Source organism: Anabrus simplex, chromosome 8 (assembly GCF_040414725.1).
Source record: "Anabrus simplex isolate iqAnaSimp1 chromosome 8, ASM4041472v1, whole genome shotgun sequence".
In the NCBI taxonomy this organism is placed as follows: domain Eukaryota; kingdom Metazoa; phylum Arthropoda; class Insecta; order Orthoptera; family Tettigoniidae; genus Anabrus; species Anabrus simplex.
The window spans coordinates 13,693,840-13,721,461 of NC_090272.1; the positions used below are offsets into that span (position 1 = coordinate 13,693,840).

Here is a 27,622-nt window from a genome sequence, read left to right on the forward strand (position 1 = left end):
TTAGATGAGAGTTCCATGTTAATTTTCTGTCAAAGGTCATTCCTAGTATTTTTATTTCATTTACTATCTCAATTTTATTTCCCTTGAGGTACAATTCTAGGCAGTTACTATCACTCTTTTGTTTGGAAAATAAGATGCATTTGGTTTTGGCTGGAGAAAAGGTAAAGCCTTTGAGTTTTCCCCATTTGGCAATATCTTCAAGAGAATTTTGTATAATTTTTTTGGTGGTTTATAGGTTGCGACTTCTGCAAAAAAATAGTCATGTCATCAGCAAAGAGGCAAGTTTTTACAGGAGGGTTAACGCATGACGTGATGCCATTTATAGCTACTAAGAATTGTGTTACACTCAAAACTAAGCCCTGTGGGACACCATTTTCTAAACTAACTTCTTGGGATAGGACACCATTAGCTCGAACTTGAATGCGTCGGTCTTGCAGGAAGTTATAGATAAAACTGATCATATTTCCCTTAATATTATGTTGCAGTAGAGTTTTAATAATGTGAGTTTTCCGTACCATATCATACGCTTTATGAATATCTATGCAGACTGCAAGGAGATGTTGACCATTATGAAAGGCATCCAGGATATCTGACTCTAATATTACTAAGGTGTCAGCTGTTGAGTGAAACTGTCAGAAGCCACACTGTTCTGCAGTGAAGAAATGCTGTTGGTTTAGAATCCATTTTAGTATTTTATTTATTTTTTCCATTAGTTTGCACATAGTGCAGGTTAGAGCTATTGGTCGATAGTTATCTTGTAACATGTGGTCGCAGCCAAGCTTAGGTATTGGAATTGCTATAGCTTTCCTCCAAGCTACAGGAAAGACTTTCTGTGACCAAATGAAATTAAATATTTCAGTTAGGAATGCTAAGCCTTCAGGAGGAAGTTCTTTCAAGAAGTCATATATCGTCAGGACCTGGGCTTGTACTACGACAGCTACAGAGTTCAAGTAGTACTTCAGTAATACTGATATTATTGTTGTAGCATTGGTCAGCACTTAGATGGATGTGTGACTGTAAATCAGGACAAACTTCGAGAGGATAAAAATTCCTGTTCATAGTTGGAATCACTTGAAATTTTTGCAAAGTTCTCTGCTAATGCATTTGCAATATCGTGATGTGTAGTTGTAACTGATCCAGTCATTTTATTGAGGGCTATGATATGTGAGGGTTTTTTAAGCCCTCTTATTTTTTGTAGGTGTTCCCAAATTGTGTTTTATGGGGTCTGATGAGACAGATGACACATACTTCAGCCAAGATGCTTGTTTACTCTCTTTTAGGACTTTTCGGGCTGCAGCACAACTTTCTTGGAACAGTAATTTGTTTTGCAAAGTGGGATGGCATTTATACTTGTAGAATGCTTGGTTTTTCTTTTTAATTGCATCTTTACAGGAATCATTCCACCAAGGAACTGATTTTCTGTAAGTTGTATTGTTGGTTCTTGGAACAGAATTTTCTGCGGCTTGCAGTATAATATTGGTGAATTCTCTTACAATATAGTCAATGTTGTAATTTTTGAAATGAGTAGGTGGTGGTAATCTGTATAACTCTGCCTTAATATTTTCTTTATATTCTTGCCAGTTGGCATGTTTAGTATTCCATGTATTTGGGCGTACACTTGGGTGGGGCTTGTTGTTTCCATTTATTATGATAGGAAAATGATCACTTCCGAAAAGGGTTTTTCTAGCTGATGTATATATCGTTGCTGCATCTGGAGTGCTCAGACACAGATCTATAGTACTAAAAGTTCCATGCTGGATATCATAGTCAGTAGGACCATTCGAGTCTATTAGAATCAAATTTTCAGAATCTAGCAACGATTCAATTATCCTTTCTCTTGTGTTAGTGTAGAGACAGTTCCATAGGATGTTATGGGAGTTGAAATCTCCTAAGAGGAGGAATGGTTTAGGAAGTTGATTTATCAGATCTACTAATTCATTTAAATCCATGTTCTGGCTGCTGGGCAAATAAATATTACAGATGCATAGGGAAAATGTTAAAAAGATGGTAACTGCTACTGCTTCCAAATTGGTTTTCAGTGGTATTTCTTTTTGAGGAATATTGTCACGAATGTAAGTAGCAACCCCTCCACTTGCATGAATGGGATTGTTGCGGTTTTTGTGATATGCTTTGAAATGTCTCATAATAGCTACGTAGTTATCTCGAAAATAAGTTTCTTGTAAGCAAATTTTCGGGTTGGTGTTCATTAATAAGTTGTTGTAGATATTCGTATTGAGGGTAATATCAGTTTATATTCCATTGCAGTATCCAAGAATTCATGAAGGCTTTTAAGAGATGTATTTACTAGATTTGATACTTATCAGTTATTGGGATTGTCTGATCTGGGGCAGGCCTATTGCTTTCTCTGTTTATGGCAGTAAGTAGTTTCTTTACAAGTCTGGTACTCTGGTTTTTAATTTTTTTGTCCTGATAGTAGGGGTATAGTTTATGCAGGGTCTCGATGAGATCTTCAACGTGGGAAGTATAAGATAATGCAATAGGTAAGATATTTGTTGCTGATGTTCCTTTACTATTTTCAAATAAACTTTTGAGTTGTATGAAATTAAGAATAAAATTTGAGGGATTAGCTTCTATTATTTCCTTAACAGGGAGTAGTTGTTCTTGAAGACTGAGGGGATTTAATACCGTTAGTTTCTTCTTAGGCTGTTTAAAGTCTTGGGGCCGATTGCAGAATCGGCATTTAGACGATGTCTACGGTTAAACAATGCTTAAGTATGGCTGCCGCATTGCAGAGACGTTATTTATCACTTAGACACTGTCTAAAACCGATGTTCAACCGGTCATGTTTAAACACTGCCGAGAGCACTGTTTAACCTCAAATGACAGGAGTTAATCCCAGTCAGAGGTTATGTACCGTGAAATATGTAATTTGTATTATGTTGAGACGATTTCAGGAAGAAAGGTTAGTCCGACGGCTTCTCTGTGGGTTACCCGCTGCTAAATCGCAGCAATTCGTTTATCATGCACAGGGAGATATCATAAAATAAGGTTTCGCTTTACGAGAGACTTGTTTCTTGAGACTGACAAAGTGACAGTCCGGTAACTGTCAACTTGAATACAATTCTTGGCAATTGATATATTTTATTATATACATGGGGTAATTTCCATGGAATTATAGGTCACTTCGACTGCATACATATCAGAATTACGTGTCCCGATCGTCTGAGGGCTGTCATATACATCAACCGGGAGAGATTCACTTATATTTACTGCCAAGTAAACACACATACCGGTAATAGTGAAAACTAAAAAGTAGGTTGTATGGGATTTTTATATATATAATCGCATAGGTTTTCGGCAACTGTCAGATAGGAAAAAGCAAGTGGTGGTGATTATCGTTTAAAGAGGACTGGGGAAGAAGAGCCGTGGCCATAATAACAGTCCTAGCATTTGCCTGGTGTAAAAATAGGGAACTACGGAAAACAATCTTCACGGCTGCCGATGATGCGTTTCGAATCTACGATCTCCAGAATGCAACTACATCTATATGGCCCGTACAACACACTCGGTTACACATTACTATTGCTTCATCTTCTCTTCGTCGAAGCTACTGTATTTGTGAGTAAATTACACTCACTGTAACAACGCTATAATGAAAGCTACACTTCTCCGTACGATGGCATGTCGCTAGTGTCGATAATATTATGAGATTTAATTTGCACCGAAAGCGATACTCTTATCTGCGGGCAAGTCATGCTCAGCCATATTTGAGTAATGTGTAGGAAGACAAACAGCTGACTGGCGTTCGGCGCACGCACCGACGAATTTCATTGGTTGCGACAAGCAAAGAGTTGCATGAAAGATACTTCTGTCTCCATTTTCAAACCAAAATTGAAACTTTAAGGGATGTCTAGTTAAACATCGACTGAACATTGTTTATGCAATGGAAGATCGTGAATGATTTAGACGTTGTTTAGGTAGACAATGTCTAAGACTTAAAACTAGTCATTATTTCTGCAATCGGCCCTTGGGTTTTATGTGATCCTAGAACAGGGAATTCATCATCTGTTTTATCATCTCCCGAGATAGAATTATCTAAGAAGGAATTATCAGCCTTGGAAGTGTTATTTGAAGAGTCACTTGAAAACAAGGGTCGTTTTATTCCTTGAGGTTTAGTTATGAGTGATTCTTTATTTGCTTCATATATTGGGACTGAAGTGTTCCAAGTTCAAGGAGATGTCCTGTTCAGGGAGGTTGCTAGAGTAAGATGTGTCATTAGAATATTCAATAATTTGCTGAGGGTCAGTAGTTGGCTGAGGATTCATAGTTGCATTTGCTGGGTTGGAAGTGTCCTCCTTGGAGGAAACTGAATGTTGATTAGGTGGCTGGTTGTTTACTTCTAGAGTCTCAGGTAGTGAGGGACATACTCGGGCCAGGTGGTCGTCTTCTTTGCAAATAAAACAGGTGGGAACGTCTGACGAAGTGTAGATCCAATAATTGGTTCCTTCAAAACATATTTGTAGTGCATTCGGTAGTTTATTGAAATCGTCAGGTTTAACATATAGTTGTCGGCGGAAGCTAAGAATGTGTGTGAATACCGGAATATTAATTCCAGCCTTTTTTTTGCTATGGGCTTTACGTCGCACCGACACAGATAGGTCTTATGGCGACGATGGGATAGGAAAGGCCTAGGAGTTGGAAGGAAGCGGCCGTGGCCTTAATTAAGGTACAGCCCCAGCATTTGCCTGGTGTGAAAATGGGAAACCACGGAAAACCATTTTCAGGGCTGCCGATAGTGGGATTCGAACCTACTATCTCCCGGATGCAAGCTCACAGCCGCGCGCCTCTACGCGCACGGCCAACTCGCCCGGTAATTCCAGCCTTTAGGCTGGATATAGATGACATTGGTTTGATACCCAGTTGTTGCAAGTGTTCAATGACTGTGCTGGGTAAAATAGGACATACATTGGATAATATCACTCTCTTGTTTGCGACAATTAATGGTCTGAGAGTGAGATCAATATTATTGCTTCTAATTATAGGGTGACTGAGTGATAATTCGTGAACAATTTTTGTGTTCGATAGGAATATGCAAATTCTTGAGTTTGAAATATGAGATATATAACGTATATTAGCTGGATCTGTTATTTTTCCTACAGCAAGGATGTAGTCTCTTATTGGGATTCTGTTGTGAGCATCATAATAATAGCCTGTTTTTTTTGTTAACTGCATTACAGAAGCATAATAAGGTTATGTACGTACTGATTTCCTTGGTAAGAAGCCATTTCTTTGAGGGTGGAAGGCTTTGAAACCTCCCTGAATTACGATGTTCAACTGTTGATTATTGATATCCTAACAGTTTTCTACATGTAGAACAGAAAATAATCAATTTCACTCTAATTAAATAAAATTATGTAGAGTCCAGTCCTCGAAGTTTACACTGAGTGGTAATACTCACATTTAGTCCAGTATTTGTATTGAGAAAAGACTTGAAGTATGTTTATTTAGATTAAAACTGGCACACATCAATAACACATTTGTACTTGTTCACTCTCAAGCAATCTTCTAATCCAGAAGATACAGCGAAGAGTCTCCTGCCAGGGGATGCTATTCTGCCGAGACTGTATAGGCTTTCCAAAATACATAAGGAAGGTGTTCCTCTTAGGCCTATTGTTAGTACGATTGGTTCCCTGACATAGGCCCTTTCTAAATATTTAGGTAGTCTACTTCAACCACACCTGGGTAACAGCCCTTCCTATATCAAGGATTCCACACACTTCATTGAGAAGTTAAAAACTATATCACTTCAGCCAGGCGATATCTTCGTGAGTACACAAAGATGAGATATGAATTTGTTTCCGCCTATTCAATACTAATTACGTGTTGATGTTACTAATAACTTCTATTTAACTTGGGACCAGTTTCGACACATAAAATGAATCGCAAATATATAAGCAACGACATAATAATCAAAACTATTGTGGATACATATTGAAATATGACCATTAAAAATCTTTAACCATCCATTCACACCATGTGTTAAGATAAATCGCCATAACAGAAGAGCAACGGCATAATAATTAAATCTGGCGCAGTGACACATTGAAGCATGCATATAGTCTCACTAATCAAAGAATAAAAGAAGGTTCTTCAATATGTAATCTTTGTGCATCCGTTTAATAGAAGGCTCCGACAGGCTTCCAAATTAAAGTGTCATTTAAAACACTCAGACATGCTATACATCAGTGTCGAGAACTTATTTGAATCACTTGGTATGTAATTTATACCTGATAAAATTTATTTTTTTAAACACTGATGAATATGAAATCAGTCAGTGGTAAGACATTAATTAGTCTTGTGAGGAGGAGATATAAAATGTTATATGTGGTAGGTCTGGAGGGGAGAAGGTGGATGGGGGGGAAGAAAAAGATCTTGTTAGGGGAGTAGTAGGTTTAAGGTGGGTCTTTTGAATGGACGGTTAAAGATTTTTAATGATCATATTTCAATGTATTCACAATAGTTTTGATTATGTCGTTGCTTATATATTTGTGATTCATTTTATGGCTGATGACATTTTGTGTGTCGAAACCGGTCCCAAGTTGAATAAAAATTAGTAACAACACATAATTAGTATTGAATAGGTGGAACCTAATTGATATCTCATCTCTGTGATCTCAGTTCAATACGGAAAGACCAATGAAGCTCATATCTTTTACTGAAGAGATTTTAAGGCTTTTCTATCACTGCATGACCTCCTCCTACTTTCTATGGAATGGGAAATATTATGAACAGACAGATGGTGTGGCCATGGGAAGTCCTCTTTCCCCTGTTGTGGCTAATTTCTTTATGGAAAACTTCGAAGAGAGCTTTGTCGTCGGCACCTTGCAAACCGAAGATCTGGTGGTGATATGTAGATGATACATTCATCCTATGGACGGAAGGTGAAGACAATCTTAATCACTTTCTGGATCACCTTAATCAGCATACTTCCATTTGTTTCACCATGGAAATGGAATCTGACAGCAAAATACCATTTTTATATGTTCTCGTCACCAAGAAAGAGGATGGATCTTTTGGACAGAGTTTATCGTAAGCCTACACACACCAATAGGTATCTCCACACAGATTCTCACCATCACCCTGCCCAGAAACATGGTATGCTTACAACTCTGACTACCAGGGCCAGGAGGATTTGTGAAGTGTCGGCTCTACAAGAGGAAATTAACACCTTGAGAGCAACGGTTACAGCAGAGCTTTGATCTCGACGGTTCTGAAATCGACACATAATCGGATGTCTGTTAAGGGAAAACATGTAAAAGAAACTGCTTACCTACCTTACATTCATAACACGACGGATAGTATTGCTAAAATCTTACGTATATACCCTGTACGAACTATTTTTGGAACATCAATTAAGATTATGCAAGTCCTTATACAACCTTATGGAACCTTATACTTGTATTTTCTCTTAGATCTCTCGAGTTAATTCCAGTTTTGTTCTTCAGGTTCATTGGGTTCCGGCTGAATTGAGACTACCTTTAAAAAACACCAATCGTTCATGCTACCTAGAACGAGTCCATCATTCTCAATTCGTCAAGTCTATACTGGTCATATTGGACAATTCCCTCTGCGCCATTGTGGAACTCTCTTTTAGAACCTTCCAGAAACATAAGAACTTGCATACGATTTCACTCGAATTTAAGTGTGCAACACAAGTTCAACCGTCAACCTAAGACTTTGTCATCAAGTGATTTTTACACATCACAATGCTTTTATTCATCTGTTAATTTTAACATATTCTGGTCATATTTATTGTAACACATGTATAAAGTTTTTACTTTTGTATGTCATTCCATCACCATCCCATCCCCTTGTTCATCCACATCACTTCATTTTTAGATTGTCTTTTGCTTATAATTTTGGCTAGGCTGATGATGGTCCAAAAAACGGTCCGAAACTAGTACCTGTTATTATATTGTAACGTTTTGATAAACGTTAAATGATTTTAAGTATTGAGAAGGTGGAACAATAAAATTTTGTACTCATTTTTAAGTTAAGTCTTAACTCAATACGGAACCCAACCATGAAGTTTATTACTTTAAATAAAATAACTTTAATTAAAACAATAACATCGACGGAGGGTGTTGGTTTCGGTCATTTAATATTAAAAACATATGGCACAATGTAAATTTGTAATACTGTTTTTAAGGTTATATCTAATTTGCAATCACTACAGGTTGGCAGTACTGTTCTCTCCTTTCTAGTTTCTTTACATCACAATCTGTCAGTGCTGGACAGGCAGCGGCTGTCAGGTGCTTTTGGTATGGACAAAGCAACAAAAGTCTAAATTCTACTATAGTCAGTACAATAAAACTGTATAAGACATAAATGATCGATAATTGTATTCTCTATAATTTTTGTTGTGTAGTACTTATCAATAAAACGAATTACATAGATATTTAAAAATTGCATTTTAGGTGTCTTCCCCTAAACTACAGTTTGACCTCGCTGAAACAGAATTATTTATAACCTAGACTATAGTGCCTTATTCCCTGATTTCACCCATTTTTTTCAAGGTTCGGTGTTAAGATGGACTTGGCAACATAAATCATAATTCATAGCTGGTACGGTAAAAATGTATGAAAGACATTTCATTCTATATAACTTTAGTAGAAATTATCGATAGGACCACTAATAACATTAAATTTAAATTTTAGGCCTTTCTCTAAACTACCATTTCATTCAGCGTGAATACAATACAGCCTACATTGTAGTGCCTCATTCCCCAAATTTATTATCTTCAGTCCTTTTCTCATGATGGATGTACTGGCAAGTAGGCAATTGTATTTGTTACTGTGGACACAACTCATATAAGAATACCAATTTTTTTTAAATTCTGAGCAATGTACAGCCAACACACACACACACACACACACACACACATACATATCGTGTAAGCCCGTCTGGTGGCCATGATCATTAAGGTGTTTAAAGTCTAAACGATCTGACACCGTGGTTAGCCGCTTCAAGTTCCGTTGGTCGAAAAATATTTCACCATCAGAATGTTGGCCGGTAGGGTAGGGAGGTGGTGGTATACAATATCTAATCACTAGATTGCGTGCCAAAAGCCTGGATTAAATTCCAAATCTCTCCACAGTGCTCATATGCAGTGATGGCGATTCGTCTGTCGGATGGGGATGTTAATCATTAAGTAGCCCCCTTGGTGCTGCAGGAGTAGGCTACTGTATGTGCTGGCACCAGGTTTCACTCTCCCCCTTCCTACTATCATATATCATGTCATTCATTTCATCTCATTAACTCCTCTAATGAGGTTGACGTCAGGAAGGGCATCCGGTCATAAAAACCCACCACAACAGATTCATCTCGCCTCATACCCAACCCTATAGAGAAACGGGACAAGGGTTGCACACACACGCGCACGCACGCGCGCGCGCACACACACACACACACACACACACATATATATATATATAAATATATACTGCGTGATCCACCAGCCCCTCGTGATCCAGTTTTATGCATCCCTTCACATTTACTACAATTCTGAAAGATCACCGTGTGTGTGTGTGTGTGTGTGTGTGTGTGTGTGTGTGTGTGTGTGTGTGTGTGTGTGTGTGTGTGTCTCCAGCCCTTGTCCTGTTTCTGTACGGGGTTGAGTATGAGGTGAGATGAATCTGTCGTGGCAGGTTTTTATGACCGGGCTAATATGAGATGTGTGTTTACTGGCTAGAAGACGGTAGGAATCATGAGCGCCACTATTAATTCATTATGGGTACCTTGAATGAACCCATAAAGAGTACAGATACACAGGACACAAACTTTAAAACTGGAGGTGGACACACAGACCAGCAGCAGGGTAGTGTATAGGCTGGGAAGCTGGCGCTGTAGGTCAAGTGTCGCAGTAGCTCGGATGGCAAGCAGGCAGGGAAATATGTGATAGTGGACAGTGTTCGAGGTTTGAATCCTATACAGTATCATGTCTATGATATTAACTAGAATGCCAGAACCAGGGAACCCATGGGAAGCTCATGTTGATAGAAAGTAATTACTTTTCTTTCAAATTTAGGAAGAATCATGAGATCGTTTATTTCCATTTAATCAGCTTACTATGAATATTCAGTGAGACGGATAGTTTTGGTTACTGGAATGTCATGTCAAAAAGAATTAATGGAAGTTTTTGTTTCATTGCAAAAATCAGTTGAATATTTTAACTGATGTGTTAGCTGCAAAGAAATGTCTAGTTTAAAAATTTATGAATAAATTGAGAAATTTTATAAGTAGGACTATTTGTGAAGTATGTATTTTAAGAAGTGCTTTGCTGTTAGTAATTTGGGGTTATATTGATTAATTAGGAACAGGAATTGGGAAGTTTTGAGTATTTGTTTTTATTTTTGATGGAGTTAGTAGGATCCTTCTTCACCATTTTGAAATTATCTGAGAAAGGTTGCTTGGGTTCTATTAATATATTCATTTTTATCCATGATATAAATGTTGCCTTTATCACCTTTATTGACAATTAGGTTACTATCTTCGATTTTTTGTTTTTTATTAAGTTGTTTATTAGTAGTGGTCATTATTGGGGATCAGGCATGCATGTTTTGAAATTTATTTTTAATAACGTATCTGGATTCATCTTGAAGGTCTGTTGGGAGTTGATTAATTGCATATTCAATCCTCTATTGTTACAATGTTTTTATTAGAAATATTCCAATTGTGTTTAGGTCTTTTGCTTAAAATATTGGCTTTAGTATCTGTCAATGGAATATCGGAAAGGTTTTTAAAAGGGGATAGAATATGAAAGTTTTATCTGAAGACATAAGTGAATATTATAAACACTGTTCTGTTTGGCAGTCTTTGAATTCTCTAAATTTTTAAATTCTAAATAGTTTGCTTATTGTGTGAAATATGTTGAAGTTTATCATTGACATAGTGTTAAAAAGAATGCCATTTTAAAGGCAGTTGGGAGCTAGAAGTTTCTAAATGTGCATTATAAAGGTCATTGTTCAGGAAATATTTTTTCTAATATAAAAGCATAATTTCTCTTTTGATCCATATTTTATTCATTTTTAGTAAGACTTTGAGGCCATGAAGTGTCTGTTTTTCCTTTGATTGGACAATAAATGTCGTGGGATTTTTAGTAAATTTGATTTTTAGATTTCTGGTAATTTTGCCTGCTTTTGTTTATACTTTACAAAGTCTTGTTTTATATAGTAATGAATCTAACAAATACAGTAATGAAAAATAAACTTGCTACATCCCTGTGAGATTACTAGATTTGCACTTACCAGGTTGAGTCAAAGAATCTGCTTTATTCATTTCCAAATTATAGAGTTGGTTTTGTTTCCAGTGTAATTTTCTTTTCTTACAGCTGAAGAAGCTCCTGTAGACATGTCTCCAGATTCTGGAATTAATGAGCTACAAGGCTTGACTCCGGAGGAACAAGAACGCCAGCGACAAGAATGGCAACAGGAACTCGCAAAAGTGAGCAATTAAAGATATTTCAGTCCATTGTGCTTAGTGTGTTATTTGGTGAGATGTTGAAATTCTTCTTAAGATCTTCTGTTCATAAGTTTGTTGCAGCTGTCATGAAATATGAGTTGGTGGCTGGAATGAACAGTTTTGTTGCCATATTTAAAACATGCCAGGAACCTGTTTTACAAAACTCTTGTAAAATACTGTAGTAACTTAATATACAGTAATAGAATTAATTTTTTTCCCCAGACTTTTCCAGACTGGGGCCGATGACCTTCGATGTTAGGCCCCTTAAAACAAGCAACATTTTTCCAGACTTCATTTTTGTATTTAATGAATCTGACTTTTTCTCATCAAACGGGTCCTCTGTCTGCCACTTGACCCTGTCTAGGATGTCCACAGCACACATGTCAGTCTCCCCTGTGGTCTGCAGCTACACATGAATTGGCCATACCACTGGAGTCTAGCCTCTCGCTTTCTCTATGATTGGAACCTCACCAAGTCTACACGGCAAGTCTTCATTTCTGCCATGGTCCTCATCTTCATAGCATGGAGGATCCGTCGAAGGGCTACGTTCTACTCCATAGGGAGCAAATGGTCTTTAGCCTTTGGGCTTTTTTGTCACAAGACCCCACTGTGCTGACCCTCATCCAGCATCATTATCTGCTGTGACCAAAGGCCCAAGATATTAACTCTTTGAGCACCAAGGGATGATTTTTCATTCCTCTGTGAACTCTCCAAAAGTGCCAGGAATGATATTTCATCCCTCATGCAGACTTGTTTACAAACCGTCGTAGTTTTTCCTTTTCCATTAGATGGTAGGAAGGTGTGTAGTCTTCAAATTTATCACAAGGAGCCGCATAAAATTATTAGTTTTCATGTGACATATTTAAAAATGTGAAGAAATTGCAGCAGCTATCAAAGAGCTTTGTGGGAGAGATGTGTGTCGTCTGTGACGTCAAATACTCCATCTCAAGTGTGGACTAAACTTCGGCGTATTTCGGGTATCCAGGGGCCATCTTCTGTACTGGGAATTTTCATTGCAGGCAGTCTTGTCACTGAACCTCTCTCGATTGCTAACCATCTCGAAAGTCATTTCGCGGATGTGTCTGGCTCCATGAATTACCATAGTGATTTCCTCGCTCTGAAGCGGGAAGCAGAACGTCATCACCTTAGTTTTGCCACTCACGCTTCGGAGGAATATAAAGTGCCGTTTACAGAGTGGGAACTCCACAGCGCCTTCGCGCTTTGCAAGGACACTTCTCCTGGGCCAGACAATGTCCATAATCAGATGTTGAAACACCTTAGTGAGGATAGTCTATTATATCTCCTTCGCGTGTTAAACTGGACCCCACTCGAAAGAAAACTCCCCGATAAACAAATACAACCAAAACATCGGAGGAATATAGCATGCGAACGCAAATCCATGGACCGTGACCGGGAAAGGCCAATAAACTCAGGCCCCGAGCTGGAAATCAGGCTCTAATCTTACAGCAGTTAAGAGTCCAAATGCTACTAGAATGAAATAAGAATTATTTAAAAAAAAACTAGGTTTATTCAATTGAGGAGAAACAAAATTAAAACAAGATTAATCGAATTAAAGGAAACATAGTGATAGGAACGCATACCGTATACACATACCCATGTTGCAATCGCCGGCATTTAAATAGTATCTGGGTCATTCACAACGTCAATATGAGAGCAGTCCCTATGGTAATTTGAAATTCTTCACACAGTCACACTAAGGGGTAATTTTTAGTAATTGTAAAACAGAGCCACGAAGGTCACACTTTCCTGGGGATAGGTTATTCCTCGAAAAAAGTAACTTCATCCATCCGCATACATCACATCTTTTTTCAACAATACAGCACCTTTGTTATCTGCTCCTGGCATCAAGGAATAAGCAAAAGGTAGTATATGTTCCAAAAGCTCCAGGAGTTAAAAGAAAAGTAAATGAGCTCGCTCATCAATGACAAAACAAAACAAATTACTGAGGTCAAAACAGTGCGAAAAACGATGGGACCAAATAAATTAAATGAGTTGGCAATAAAAGAAATAATATAGTGAGAAGCCAACACGGGTACGAAACTACAAGCCTAGAATCGGCATAAAAAGATAAAACGGAAATGAATAGTCGAAATGGGTTATCGATATGACACATGTACTCTGACACACCCATTCACTCATCCACACCGCCATACATTTCGGCACTGATATGCAAAAATAAAACAAGCCACACAGATCCAATATTAATATAGCATCACTAATATTGCGACCCCGAGGTCATCCAAGGGTCACTCAGACGGGCACAGGAACGTGCGCAAGTAATACTGCACCAAGACCGTGTAATCCAAACCACCAAAATATTCCCATCACTACTGCGATTCGTACAAGGCAAGAGTGTTCTCGCGATGACACGAAAGGCAGTCACAATCTGATGGTTCATGGCAAGCGACTAAGCAGGCACAATAATACAGTATATGCTCCTTCTCGTAACAAAAATAGCATATCAGTTGAGTACCAAGCTCGCATGCACACAGTCCATTCATACAACGGAGTAAACATTGCATATCGAAAATGAGGAAAACCCAAATTTAAATATAACTTACTAATATAGCTCTCAGAGTCAACAAATAACTGGAGCTTTCAAGGACTCAAACAGTAAAATGTAAGGTAGTTGCAAATACACTTAAAACGTTCAAAAACATTCTGATAAATCAGAAATGCTGCTCCAGTGTGCAGGGAAGCCATTTTTCTTACTGTCCCCAAAAATAACAAAAACAACACAGTCAAGGAGATAAAAGATTGCCAGGTGGCAGGAAGTTTGACCTTCGGTGACCAACACCGAGATGTCCGCCATCTCTCGTAGACACATGGTATTATTTTAACTCTTACGAAGTGAAGTGGCAAAATGCCTTTACATTAATACAATTAATATGTCAACATAATAGCCAGTGCAAGTTGCTCATCGTTCAACCAAATCTGGATAGAGGGTGAGTTTCCGTCTGTGGCGAGAGTGCATAGTCATTCCTGTCCTCAAGCCTGACAAAGATCCTAAGTATGCAGGAAGTTACAGACCAATTTGTCTTACAAACTGCCTGTGTAAGCTATTTGAGAGGATGGTAAATTGCCGACTTGTGTGGTGTCTGGAGAAACAAGGACTATCATCAGAGTACCAGTGTGGTTTTCGAGCTGCTCGCTCGACCACTGACCATTTGGTACACCTGGAGAGTTCTATCCAGGATGCGTTTCTCTGCAAGCAGCATTTGGTACATGGTTTCTTTGACTTAGAAAAGGCCTATGACACCACATGGCGATATGGTATCCTTTCAGTCCTGCATCAGTGGAGATTCCGAGGTAACTTGCGGGTATTTATTGCGAATTTTTTGTCCTCCGTCTGTTCCGTGTCCGAGTAGGGAGGACACATTTGCAGTACCATTTTCAGCAAAATGGAGTCCCACAGGGATCTGTTCTTAGCGTCACTGTTCGCGATTGCCATAAACGGTATTGTTGCTGCTGTTGGTTCAGCAGTAATACTGTCGCTATATGCGGACGATTTTGCTCTGCACTATAGCTCCTCTAATATGTCAGTTGCCAAGCGACAATTACAGCAAGCTATTAGGAGAGTGGAGCAGTGGACCTTCAAACATGGCTTTCGGTTTTCCACTACAAAGACCTCTGTTGTCCACTTTTGTTGGCAACGTACTCTTCACCCACATCCTGAGCTTTATTTAGGAAATGTTGCTATTCCTGTAGTTGACACAGATTTTTTGGGCTCCTTTTTGATGGTACGTTATCGTGGTAGCCACACGTGGGGCAGCTAAAAGTGGAATGCACCAAGAGACTTAATCTCTTGAAGTTTCTTAGCAGCACTAATTGGGGAGCTGACCGCACGGTGCTCCTACGTTTCTGTAGGGCACACATTTTATTCAGGTTAGACTACGGCAGTGCAGCATATGGCTCAGCAAGACCAGGCGTTCTTGAGAGATTGAACAGTATCCATCACAGCGGGGTTAGGTTGGCGACGGGAGCTTTTCGAACAAGCCCCATAGGTAGCCTGCTCTCTGAATCTGGTGTGCCACCTTTACAACTGAGGCGCCAGCAGCTCCTTCTGTCGTATGCTGCAAATTTGCGAGAGATGCCACTTCACACAAGCTATCCTTGCGTATTCAACAATGGACACCGTCGGCTGTACGCTGCTTGTCCTCGAGCAATGCGGCCGGTTGGAATACGCTTGGATAGCAGGCACAGATTGTTTCACCTACCTTCGGTTCTTTGCCTTGTCAGACAACCAAGTGGGATAGGTCTGTGGGTAGTACGATGTCCTGAAATAATCCTGGATCTGCACACTGGCCCGAAGGAAAATACGGACCCTTCTATTTATCGGAGGTTCTTTCTGTCCGTTGTTGGCCGGTATCCAGGTTCAGCTTATAAATCTCATGTTTATTCCGTATTGGCTCAACACAACTAAGGTTAAGTTAAGAGTAAGTTCCCACCTTCCAATACTTAACAATTTCTATATAATAGACTTATTAATTACATAATATAATCCATATAACCTCTAGTACATGTTTCGTTCCGATATGGAACATCTTCAGCTAAAATTGGTAAAATGGCAAGACAATTAAAATACAATGATGTTAAGATGATACATAAGCTAAAAGATATGATAAAATGGCTCGAAAATTAAAACATATGATAAAGATGATGAGATAAAGTTCATTCATGTTGGTTAAAAACACAAGAAGTCAGTTTTCAAGTGGCGAATTAAAAACAGCGATAAGGTTCTTCATGTTGGAGGCGTGTACATTTTGTCGATCTTGAAAATAAATTGAAGAATACAGGATTTTCTTATATGTGATTTATCGGGGAAATCTTGATAAAATAACCGTAGTTGAAGTTGAGTTTGGTAGGATTATTAAAATGTGTCTGAAACGAGAAAAGGAGAAGTGAAATAGAAAATATTTTGAGGAGAAAACCTTGTTAAAAATGTATGTTCGCGAGAAAGAAGGATAATAGAGTTGATTACCTTAAAGACAATCTTGTCGTATTTAACGTCCTCCCTTACGCCGTGTTGTTAACTGACTGAGTCCTGTGTACGTGTGTGAGGTGCTTGCGGTGGGCGGGGAGTATTGGAGGGAGAGGTAAGTGACGTGAGGAGAGCGGGTGAAGTGTTGCGTAGGGTGGAGCTTACTGAGGAGTGGTGTTGTGATAGGCTAGGGGAAACGGACGGAAAGGTAGGGGGACAATTATGTAAGGTGGAGCTGTTCGGAAGGAGGTGTGTTGGTTGTTTGTTGGGATTCTTTTTGATGGTTTTTCTGGATGAGTCTAAATTAGTAGCCTCTTCTAATAATATATTTATGTTTTCCGTAATTTCGTTAACATTCTGGTTGGGATTTCGCTTCTGATCAATTTCAATATAGATATTTTCAAGGATATTCATTAATTTACCTTTGTTTAGCGTTTGTAGAATGGTTAAGTCCCTTTCTATCGATGTAAAATTGTGTTTATATTCGGTCATGTGAAGACTCATGGCCGAGTACTTCCTGTGTTTTTCGGCATTAATATGTTCTTGGTATCTTACTGAGAAATTGCGGCCTGTTTGTCCGATATAAGAAGTGGCACAATTTGAGCATTTAAGCCTATATATCCCGGAATTTAAATATTTGTTATTACTTGCAATGCTTTGGTGATTGAAAATTAGCCGTTGATTGTTGTTATTGGTGCGGAAAGCAATATTGAAATTAAATTTCTTAAAAATGTTAGTAATCTGGTAAATATTCCCGTTATTATAAGTAAAGGTGGCGAAGTTCTTCTTTTTATGTTCTTTTACTAGCTGCGTTTGAGGTTTATTCTTCATTTTATTCACTAATCTATCTATGTAGTGTTTTGTGTATCCGTTGCTTATCGCTATTTTATAAATGAGATTAATTTCTTTTTGGAGGTCGTTTTTAGATAAGGGAATGTTGAAGGCTCTGTTTAACATGCTTAAAAAGGAACTCTTTTTATGTGCCTCAGGATGGTATGAATCTTTTCGTATGGTATTTATAGTTTGAGTCGGTTTTCTAAAGATTGTAAAGGCCAACTTTTCTTCTTTCCTTTCGATTGTTAAATCAAGGAAATTTAGTTTTTTATTGTTCTCAGTTTCTAATGTAAATTTTATGAAAGGGTCCAAACTGTTGATTTGGTCTAATAAATTAGTGCTACTATTGATTTGTTCATCTATAATTGCGAAGATGTCGTCGACAAACCTTAGCCAGATAATGATGCCTTTTTCATCATTTAAAATTTTATGTTTTTCTAAGTGATCCATGTATATTTCAGCAAGGATACCTGACGCTGGAGATCCCATAGGAAGACCACTTTGTTGGTATACTGTGTTATTGAAGGAAAAATAATTATTGTTAAGTGTGAATTCTAGGAGTAACATAAATTCTTCTATTTCATGGTTACTAAGTTTTCTGTGTGTCTTTAAGTTGTTCTTAATTATATTTAAAGTTTCTTTCGTGGGGATCGTAGAATACATATTAGTGACGTCGAAAGAGTTCAAGGTGAAAGATGATTTTAATTTTGTGTTCTTGATAATTTTACAAAATTCTATTGAGTTATTGATTGTGGTTCTGCTTTGGAAAGTATAGTACTTCTTTAGGAAGCTATTGATAAATTTAGAGGTTTTGTAGGTGGGGCTATTTCTAAAGTTAATAATTGGTCTAATGGGTGTGTCAGGTTTATGTATCTTAGGCAAAGCCCTTGCTGTTGGTAGTCTTGGATTCATATTAATTAGGTTTGATATTTCGTTCTCATTAAGGATGAAATTAATGTTTTTAAGTATTTGTTTTAATTTTCTTTGGACAGAGTTAGTCGGATCTTTTTTAATTTTTGTGAAAGTATTATCTGAAAAAAATGCTTCGGTTTTTTCTATATATTCTTTTTTATGCATAATAACTGACACATTGCCTTTATCCGCCTTTGTGATTATAAGGTCATTATCTTTTATTTTTTGTTTTAGGCCTTTTATATCTGTAGAAGGTAAATGGGGTGTGTTAACTTTCTGATCTTTAAATAATTCTACAAGTTTCTTTTTGACTTCGAATTTAGTTTCGAGTTGTTGATCTACTGGAAGTTGAGCTATGACCTGTTCTACTTCAGCAATGGTTGTTATGTATTGCTTTTGGTTGTATGGATTAGACCAATTATGTTTGGGTCCTTTGTTGATAATCTGCAATTCTTTGTCCTCGAAAACAACGTCAGTTAGATTCTTAGTCGGAGGGTGAAAGGTTGAATTGGGTTCAATGTTAGTGGAGGATTCTTTTGACTGATTTATGTTTTTTTGATTTAGAGTAAGACCGTGAAGTTTTTTGTTCAAGATTTCTTGTTTCTTATCCAAGATATTTTGAATTTTTGTATCACCAATGCCGAAAAACACAGGAAGTACTCGGCCATGAGTCTTCACATGACCGAATATAAACACAATTTTACATCGATAGAAAGGGACTTAACCATTCTACAAACGCTAAACAAAGGTAAATTAATGAATATCCTTGAAAATATCTATATTGAAATTGATCAGAAGCGAAATCCCAACCAGAATGTTAACGAAATTACGGAAAACATAAATATATTATTAGAAGAGGCTACTAATTTAGACTCATCCAGAAAAACCATCAAAAAGAATCCCAACAAACAACCAACACACCTCCTTCCGAACAGCTCCACCTTACATAATTGTCCCCCTACCTTTCCGTCCGTTTCCCCTAGCCTATCACAACACCACTCCTCAGTAAGCTCCACCCTACGCAACACTTCACCCGCTCTCCTCACGTCACTTACCTCTCCCTCCAATACTCCCCGCCCACCGCAAGCACCTCACACACGTACACAGGACTCAGTCAGTTAACAACACGGCGTAAGGGAGGACGTTAAATACGACAAGATTGTCTTTAAGGTAATCAACTCTATTATCCTTCTTTCTCGCGAACATACATTTTTAACAAGGTTTTCTCCTCAAAATATTTTCTATTTCACTTCTCCTTTTCTCGTTTCAGACACATTTTAATAATCCTACCAAACTCAACTTCAACTACGGTTATTTTATCAAGATTTCCCCGATAAATCACATATAAGAAAATCCTGTATTCTTCAATTTATTTTCAAGATCGACAAAATGTACACGCCTCCAACATGAAGAACCTTATCGCTGTTTTTAATTCGCCACTTGAAAACTGACTTGTTGTGTTTTTAACCAACATGAATGAACTTTATCTCATCATCTTTATCATATGTTTTAATTTTCGAGCCATTTTATCATATCTTTTAGCTTATGTATCATCTTAACATCATTGTATTTTAATTGTCTTGCCATTTTACCAATTTTAGCTGAAGATGTTCCATATCGGAACGAAACATGTACTAGAGGTTATATGGATTATATTATGTAATTAATAAGTCTATTATATAGAAATTGTTAAGTATTGGAAGGTGGGAACTTACTCTTAACTTAACCTTAGTTGTGTTGAGCCAATACGGAATAAACATGAGATTTATAAGCTGTAATTTAGCCAACCAGGCAAAAAAACAATCAAATACCTATTTGAACTTAAAGATTAAATTGTCAAAAATTGGCAAAGACATAAATTTCCTAAAACAATGTTTACATCAAAAACTCGTTCCTAAATTTCTAAATTCAGTACAGAGAAAACCTTGTACAACAAAATGGCACAAAGCTACTCAGGAAAAAACTAACGACTTATGGCTCAAAAATGAAATTAAATTTCTATACAGAAAAAAGTCTTTTTTAAACTCTAAGTTATATAACGCTCATCTAGAAGCTTCCTCCCTTATGGCCCCTATTGAATGGGATTCCTTTTTGAAATATGGTGATACAAAAATTCAAAATATCTTGGATAAGAAACAAGAAATCTTGAACAAAAAACTTCACGGTCTTACTCTAAATCAAAAAAACATAAATCAGTCAAAAGAATCCTCCACTAACATTGAACCCAATTCAACCTTTCACCCTCCGACTAAGAATCTAACTGACGTTGTTTTCGAGGACAAAGAATTGCAGATTATCAACAAAGGACCCAAACATAATTGGTCTAATCCATACAACCAAAAGCAATACATAACAACCATTGCTGAAGTAGAACAGGTCATAGCTCAACTTCCAGTAGATCAACAACTCGAAACTAAATTCGAAGTCAAAAAGAAACTTGTAGAATTATTTAAAGATCAGAAAGTTAACACACCCCATTTACCTTCTACAGATATAAAAGGCCTAAAACAAAAAATAAAAGATAATGACCTTATAATCACAAAGGCGGATAAAGGCAATGTGTCAGTTATTATGCATAAAAAAGAATATATAGAAAAAACCGAAGCATTTTTTTCAGATAATACTTTCACAAAAATTAAAAAAGATCCGACTAACTCTGTCCAAAGAAAATTAAAACAAATACTTAAAAACATTAATTTCATCCTTAATGAGAACGAAATATCAAACCTAATTAATATGAATCCAAGACTACCAACAGCAAGGGCTTTGCCTAAGATACATAAACCTGACACACCCATTAGACCAATTATTAACTTTAGAAATAGCCCCACCTACAAAACCTCTAAATTTATCAATAGCTTCCTAAAGAAGTACTATACTTTCCAAAGCAGAACCACAATCAATAACTCAATAGAATTTTGTAAAATTATCAAGAACACAAAATTAAAATCATCTTTCACCTTGAACTCTTTCGACGTCACTAATATGTATTCTACGATCCCCACGAAAGAAACTTTAAATATAATTAAGAACAACTTAAAGACACACAGAAAACTTAGTAACCATGAAATAGAAGAATTTATGTTACTCCTAGAATTCACACTTAACAATAATTATTTTTCCTTCAATAACACAGTATACCAACAAAGTGGTCTTCCTATGGGATCTCCAGCGTCAGGTATCCTTGCTGAAATATACATGGATCACTTAGAAAAACATAAAATTTTAAATGATGAAAAAGGCATCATTATCTGGCTAAGGTTTGTCGACGACATCTTCGCAATTATAGATGAACAAATCAATAGTAGCACTAATTTATTAGACCAAATCAACAGTTTGGACCCTTTCATAAAATTTACATTAGAAACTGAGAACAATAAAAAACTAAATTTCCTTGATTTAACAATCGAAAGGAAAGAAGAAAAGTTGGCCTTTACAATCTTTAGAAAACCGACTCAAACTATAAATACCATACGAAAAGATTCATACCATCCTGAGGCACATAAAAAGAGTTCCTTTTTAAGCATGTTAAACAGAGCCTTCAACATTCCCTTATCTAAAAACGACCTCCAAAAAGAAATTAATCTCATTTATAAAATAGCGATAAGCAACGGATACACAAAACACTACATAGATAGATTAGTGAATAAAATGAAGAATAAACCTCAAACGCAGCTAGTAAAAGAACATAAAAAGAAGAACTTCGCCACCTTTACTTATAATAACGGGAATATTTACCAGATTACTAACATTTTTAAGAAATTTAATTTCAATATTGCTTTCCGCACCAATAACAACAATCAACGGCTAATTTTCAATCACCAAAGCATTGCAAGTAATAACAAATATTTAAATTCCGGGATATATAGGCTTAAATGCTCAAATTGTGCCACTTCTTATATCGGACAAACAGGCCGCAATTTCTCAGTAAGATACCAAGAACATATTAATGCCGAAAAACACAGGAAGTACTCGGCCATGAGTCTTCACATGACCGAATATAAACACAATTTTACATCGATAGAAAGGGACTTAACCATTCTACAAACGCTAAACAAAGGTAAATTAATGAATATCCTTGAAAATATCTATATTGAAATTGATCAGAAGCGAAATCCCAACCAGAATGTTAACGAAATTACGGAAAACATAAATATATTATTAGAAGAGGCTACTAATTTAGACTCATCCAGAAAAACCATCAAAAAGAATCCCAACAAACAACCAACACACCTCCTTCCGAACAGCTCCACCTTACATAATTGTCCCCCTACCTTTCCGTCCGTTTCCCCTAGCCTATCACAACACCACTCCTCAGTAAGCTCCACCCTACGCAACACTTCACCCGCTCTCCTCACGTCACTTACCTCTCCCTCCAATACTCCCCGCCCACCGCAAGCACCTCACACACGTACACAGGACTCAGTCAGTTAACAATACGGCGTAAGGGAGGACGTTAAATACGACAAGATTGTCTTTAAGGTAATCAACTCTATTATCCTTCTTTCTCGCGAACATACATTTTTAACAAGGTTTTCTCCTCAAAATATTTTCTATTTCACTTCTCCTTTTCTCGTTTCAGACACATTTTAATAATCCTACCAAACTCAACTTCAACTACGGTTATTTTATCAAGATTTCCCCGATAAATCACATATAAGAAAATCCTGTATTCTTCAATTTATTTTCAAGATCGACAAAATGTACACGCCTCCAACATGAAGAACCTTATCGCTGTTTTTAATTCGCCACTTGAAAACTGACTTGTTGTGTTTTTAACCAACATGAATGAACTTTATCTCATCATCTTTATCATATGTTTTAATTTTCGAGCCATTTTATCATATCTTTTAGCTTATGTATCATCTTAACATCATTGTATTTTAATTGTCTTGCCATTTTACCAATTTTAGCTGAAGATGTTCCATATCGGAACGAAACATGTACTAGAGGTTATATGGATTATATTATGTAATTAATAAGTCTATTATATAGAAATTGTTAAGTATTGGAAGGTGGGAACTTACTCTTAACTTAACCTTAGTTATCCAGGTTCAGTCGTCGTTTACATGGATGGCTCGAGAATAGACACTAAAGTGGGCTGTGCGTCCGTTGTCGACACTGATAGGTGTCTATGCTATCCATGAAGCTCTGTGGTATGCTCTGTCTGAGCGCAGACACTTTCTTGTGTGTACTGACTCCTTGAGCTCGCTACAGTCTATTGATACCTGTTTCCCTCGGCACCTTCCGGTGCGGCGGATCCAGGACCTGCGTGGCGGGTGTTCGGATGCTGGCACCAGAATCATGTTTCTGTGGCTCCCAAGCCACATGGGTGTAGAGGGAAATGAGTTTGTAACCTTTACTACGGTGGTTACACAAAACAAGTACTAAACACAATAAATGAGGGAAGTAAGAGCAACTACACACTATCAGAAAACACTATACACTCAAAGAAACATCAGCTGGCCTACACGGATCTCAGCCAATAACATAATGCGAAATATCAGTAGGGCCAACTGGTGGACAATGAACCAGGAAAATGGAAGGAACTACGACCTGCTGAGGGCATGGATATGGCTTAGGTTGCAGATTCCAAAATAATTCGCCGTGATCCTTAAATTTGAAAAATATTATTTACAAGTGAAAATTTTACAAATACATTCTGAAACGAAATCCACCAAATTTGCAACATACGAACTATAAGCTCAGTGATATACATAACTTAGAGGTTCTTTGATAATGCTTTTCTGTAAATTCAAAATTTCAAATCACTATACATCTAGTTACCAAAGCAGTTGTACAATGCAATTTAGTAGGTCAAAAGCAACGTTAAAGCAATTACAATTTACAGTGAAGAAAACTTACTCTCCAAAACTCTAGCATGCATCAAGTTACTGAACTGCCGGGCTGAGTGGCTCAGACGGTTAAGGCGCTGGCCTTCTAACCCCAACTTGGCAGGTTTGATCCTGGCTCAGTCCGGTGGTATTTGAAGGTGCTCAAATACGACAGCCTCGTGTCGGTAGATTTACTGGCATGTAAAAGAACTCCTGCGGGACTAAATTGTTACCTCGGCGTCTCCGAACCGTAAAAGAAGTTAGTGGGACGTAAAGCAAATAACATTATTACAAGTTACTGAACTACCAGAGGCAAACCCCAAGATAAATGTATTAAATTACAATCTACATATTTAGTGAAATAAGAAATGGGAATGCCTCGAAAACAAACAGGGAACCCCAGCAGAAAAGCTAAGGCGTCGTAAATAATTAATTTGGCAAATCTAGGTTAGGCTAGGGGAGACTTCTATACGAAAAAGCAACCGAACATTACGGAGATTTTAACCGGAACGGAAAGTAAGAGTGCTTAACCGCAGGTGCGCCATCCCGGAAGCGAGGCGTCACACACGACGCAGACCAACACAGACTAAACGCAGATCAGGCCAAGACAAGACCGAATTATCACGAACGCTGCCTCGCTCACTATATATAGAAAACCCTGGCCTTGGAGTAGCCAATCGGAATGCATGAGTCCGCCCATCCCCTCCTAGGTTCACCAATCACAATTCCTACTCCCATCGCGAACTTTAACTAACATTCTCAAATACACACGTTCGTGAATCTTCCATTTCCACGATAGTTAGAAAAATTCCTTCTAGAAAACGTAACCCACAAAAGGCACACACCCTGTTCAACAATTTTCTAGATACTTCCAGTAAGTACAGAATTAAAATCTACTATTTACAAATACATATGTTACAAACATTACACAGTACAGGTTAGGTCATTACAAATAAAACATTATATCATACTTTATTTGTAAAGTCTTCAAAAACACTTTCCACTTCCACTATATTGTTCACCTGTGGCAGAGTTAGCAGATAATGCTGCCAAGGAGGCAGTAACACTGCCCCCATTGCCTTACAAGCAAGTGATATTCGCTCTCAGCTGAGACATCTGATTAAGTCCCATCGGGAGATGGAGCGTCAGGTCTCTCCTCTTCCAAATAAGGTGATAGCGATAAAAGGTACAACGAAGGTATGGAGGACTTCCCTTCTGGTTTCTCGGAGGGAAGCAGTGGTATTATGTCGTCTTCGGATTGGCCATGGTATGCTAACGCACTTTCATTTATTGAAAGGAGAACCCCGTCCGGTGTGTACTTGTGGCGATCATCTTACCGTGGTACACATCCTTACAGAGTGCGAGGACCTGGTTGGTCTGCGCCGTGGTTTAAAATTCCCGCGTACCATCTCCCTCATCCTGTGCGATGACGAGCAGTCCGCAGACCTCGTCATCCGTTTTATGAGGGATAGTGGTCTTTTTTTATCGTGTGTAATGATATCCCTTGTCGTAGTGTATTTGTGTTAACTGCACTTTTATCCCATTGACTTTATTTTAGTTCGTGTTGCATATTTTAACTTGAATTATATATATATTCCAGGCAATGCCTTATTCCTTTGTCACCTGTATTTTCTATTTTATTAGAAATAAGTCATTGCAAATTAGATCCACTGATCGTTTTAATCTCATAACCATTTTCCATCACCATTATTTTTAACTCCAATCAGTGGATACATTTTAAAATTTTAAGCATCATATCATGTCGTCCATTCGTTTCATTAGGGGCCGATGCCCTTCAGTGCTAGGCCCCTTTAAACAAGCATCATCATCATTTTTCTGTTATCTTTGACATTTGATGGAATCTGTTACGTAATGCTTCTAGACGGGAAACCTCGGTAGACAACATTTCTATGGTACACATAAATACAATACTTGTGATCTTCAGGACAATTCTTTCCAGGTTCCTCACTGAAGCGATTATGTTGTACCCAGTGTCACACTCATCTTACTGTACTTGTGCACCTAATAGAAGTTATCATTTGTTTAGACACAACTGCAATTGGTAGCACAGCTTCTGCCATACAGACTTTTTGTCTAGTTCAAATTGTTTTGTACCAGATGCAATAATTTGTTAATCAATATAGTCTACTAACTTGATAACTTTTAGACAAAATATTGAACTATTGGGTTACAATTATGGGCCCTGTGAAATCATCAGTCTACACATTGATCAGAAATAAGGAGCAAATTTCTCCCATATTTGTTCTGAGACCTCAATTTTGATTTCTTACTATGTAAAAACCTAAGTCTTATGAGGAAAGTAGTAGTGTATTTATATTGCCTTTAAGTCATTTAGACTTTTTTGACATTGCTCATATTTCTGCTTAATTCTTGTCATATTCCATAAAATTTTACATTACTGGTACATGAGTTTTTGTGTCAAATTTTCATATTTATACTGCAGCAGGTAGGTGGTCTTTCTGTGGAAAGAATATTTCTCAGCCTTAGTCCATTTTATTTTTAACAGGTATCAGTAAAAGCAATGGCAAAGAAGGATTATTGGAACTTCCTAATGAGTTCATCCTTGACAGTGAAAGACAATATGTTGAATTAGGACATCTTAATCTCGCTCTTTATCTGAATGGTCATGTTCCAGGATTTTTCTTTCCTGGAATATCGAGGGTGTTGGCACTACACACGCTGGCAGATAACGTTCACCGGGCATTCGCCATACCCTCACCCTGCCATCGGATCGCAACGTTGTGTACCGCGATTCGTCACTCCACACAACATTTTTCCACTGTTCAATCGTCCAATGTTTCCGCTCCTTACACCAAGCGAGGAGTCGTTTGGCATTGACCTGCGTGATGTGTGACTTATGGGCAGCCGCTCGACCACGAAATCCACATTTTCTTACCTCCCACCGAACTGTCATAGTACTTGGAGTAGATCCTGAAGCAGTTGGGAATTCCTGTAGTGATGGTCTGAATAGACGCCTGCCTATTACACTTAACGACCCTCTTCAACTGTCGGCTGTCTGTCACTCAACTGATGAGGTCGGCCTGTACGATTTCATGCTGTATGTGTACCTTCAAGTTTCCATTTCACTATCACATCAGAAACAGTGGACCTAGGGATGTTTAGGAGTGTGGAAATCTCTCATTACAGATTTCTGACACAAGTGACACCCAATCACCTGACCACGTTCGTAAGTCCGTGAGTTCCGCGGAGCAACCCATTCTGCTCTCTCACGATGTCGAACGACTACTGAGGTCGTTGCTATGGAGTACCTGGCAGTAAGTGACAGCACAATGCAGATACTTTTGATCACATAGTTTTTGATCACAAAGTTTTACATTTTTAAGAGTCGACTGTCATCTGGGCCTGTGAAATACTTTGTACAACAAACTGTTTTGGGGGAATGATTATTTTCTGATCTAACACTCATTTGAACCACATACTGAAGCATACCTACCAACTTTCCCAATTTAGGCGGGAGACTCCGGATTTTCGACAGTTTTCCTGCCTCTTTTGTGAACTTCAAACATTTTTCAAATCC

General features: G+C 37.8%; 1 protein-coding gene across 2 annotated transcripts in view; it reads left to right on the top strand.

The window, feature by feature from the left end:
* Positions 1-27,622, top strand: part of LOC136879199 (tumor protein D52) — a 147,252-nt gene that overhangs the window by 23,219 nt on the left and 96,411 nt on the right. For both annotated transcript variants that reach the window (XM_067152994.2, XM_067152993.2), the window contains exon 2: positions 11,351-11,463. In XM_067152994.2, the coding sequence (XP_067009095.1) occupies positions 11,351-11,463 (113 nt within the window). The remainder of the gene's footprint in view (positions 1-11,350; positions 11,464-27,622) is intronic.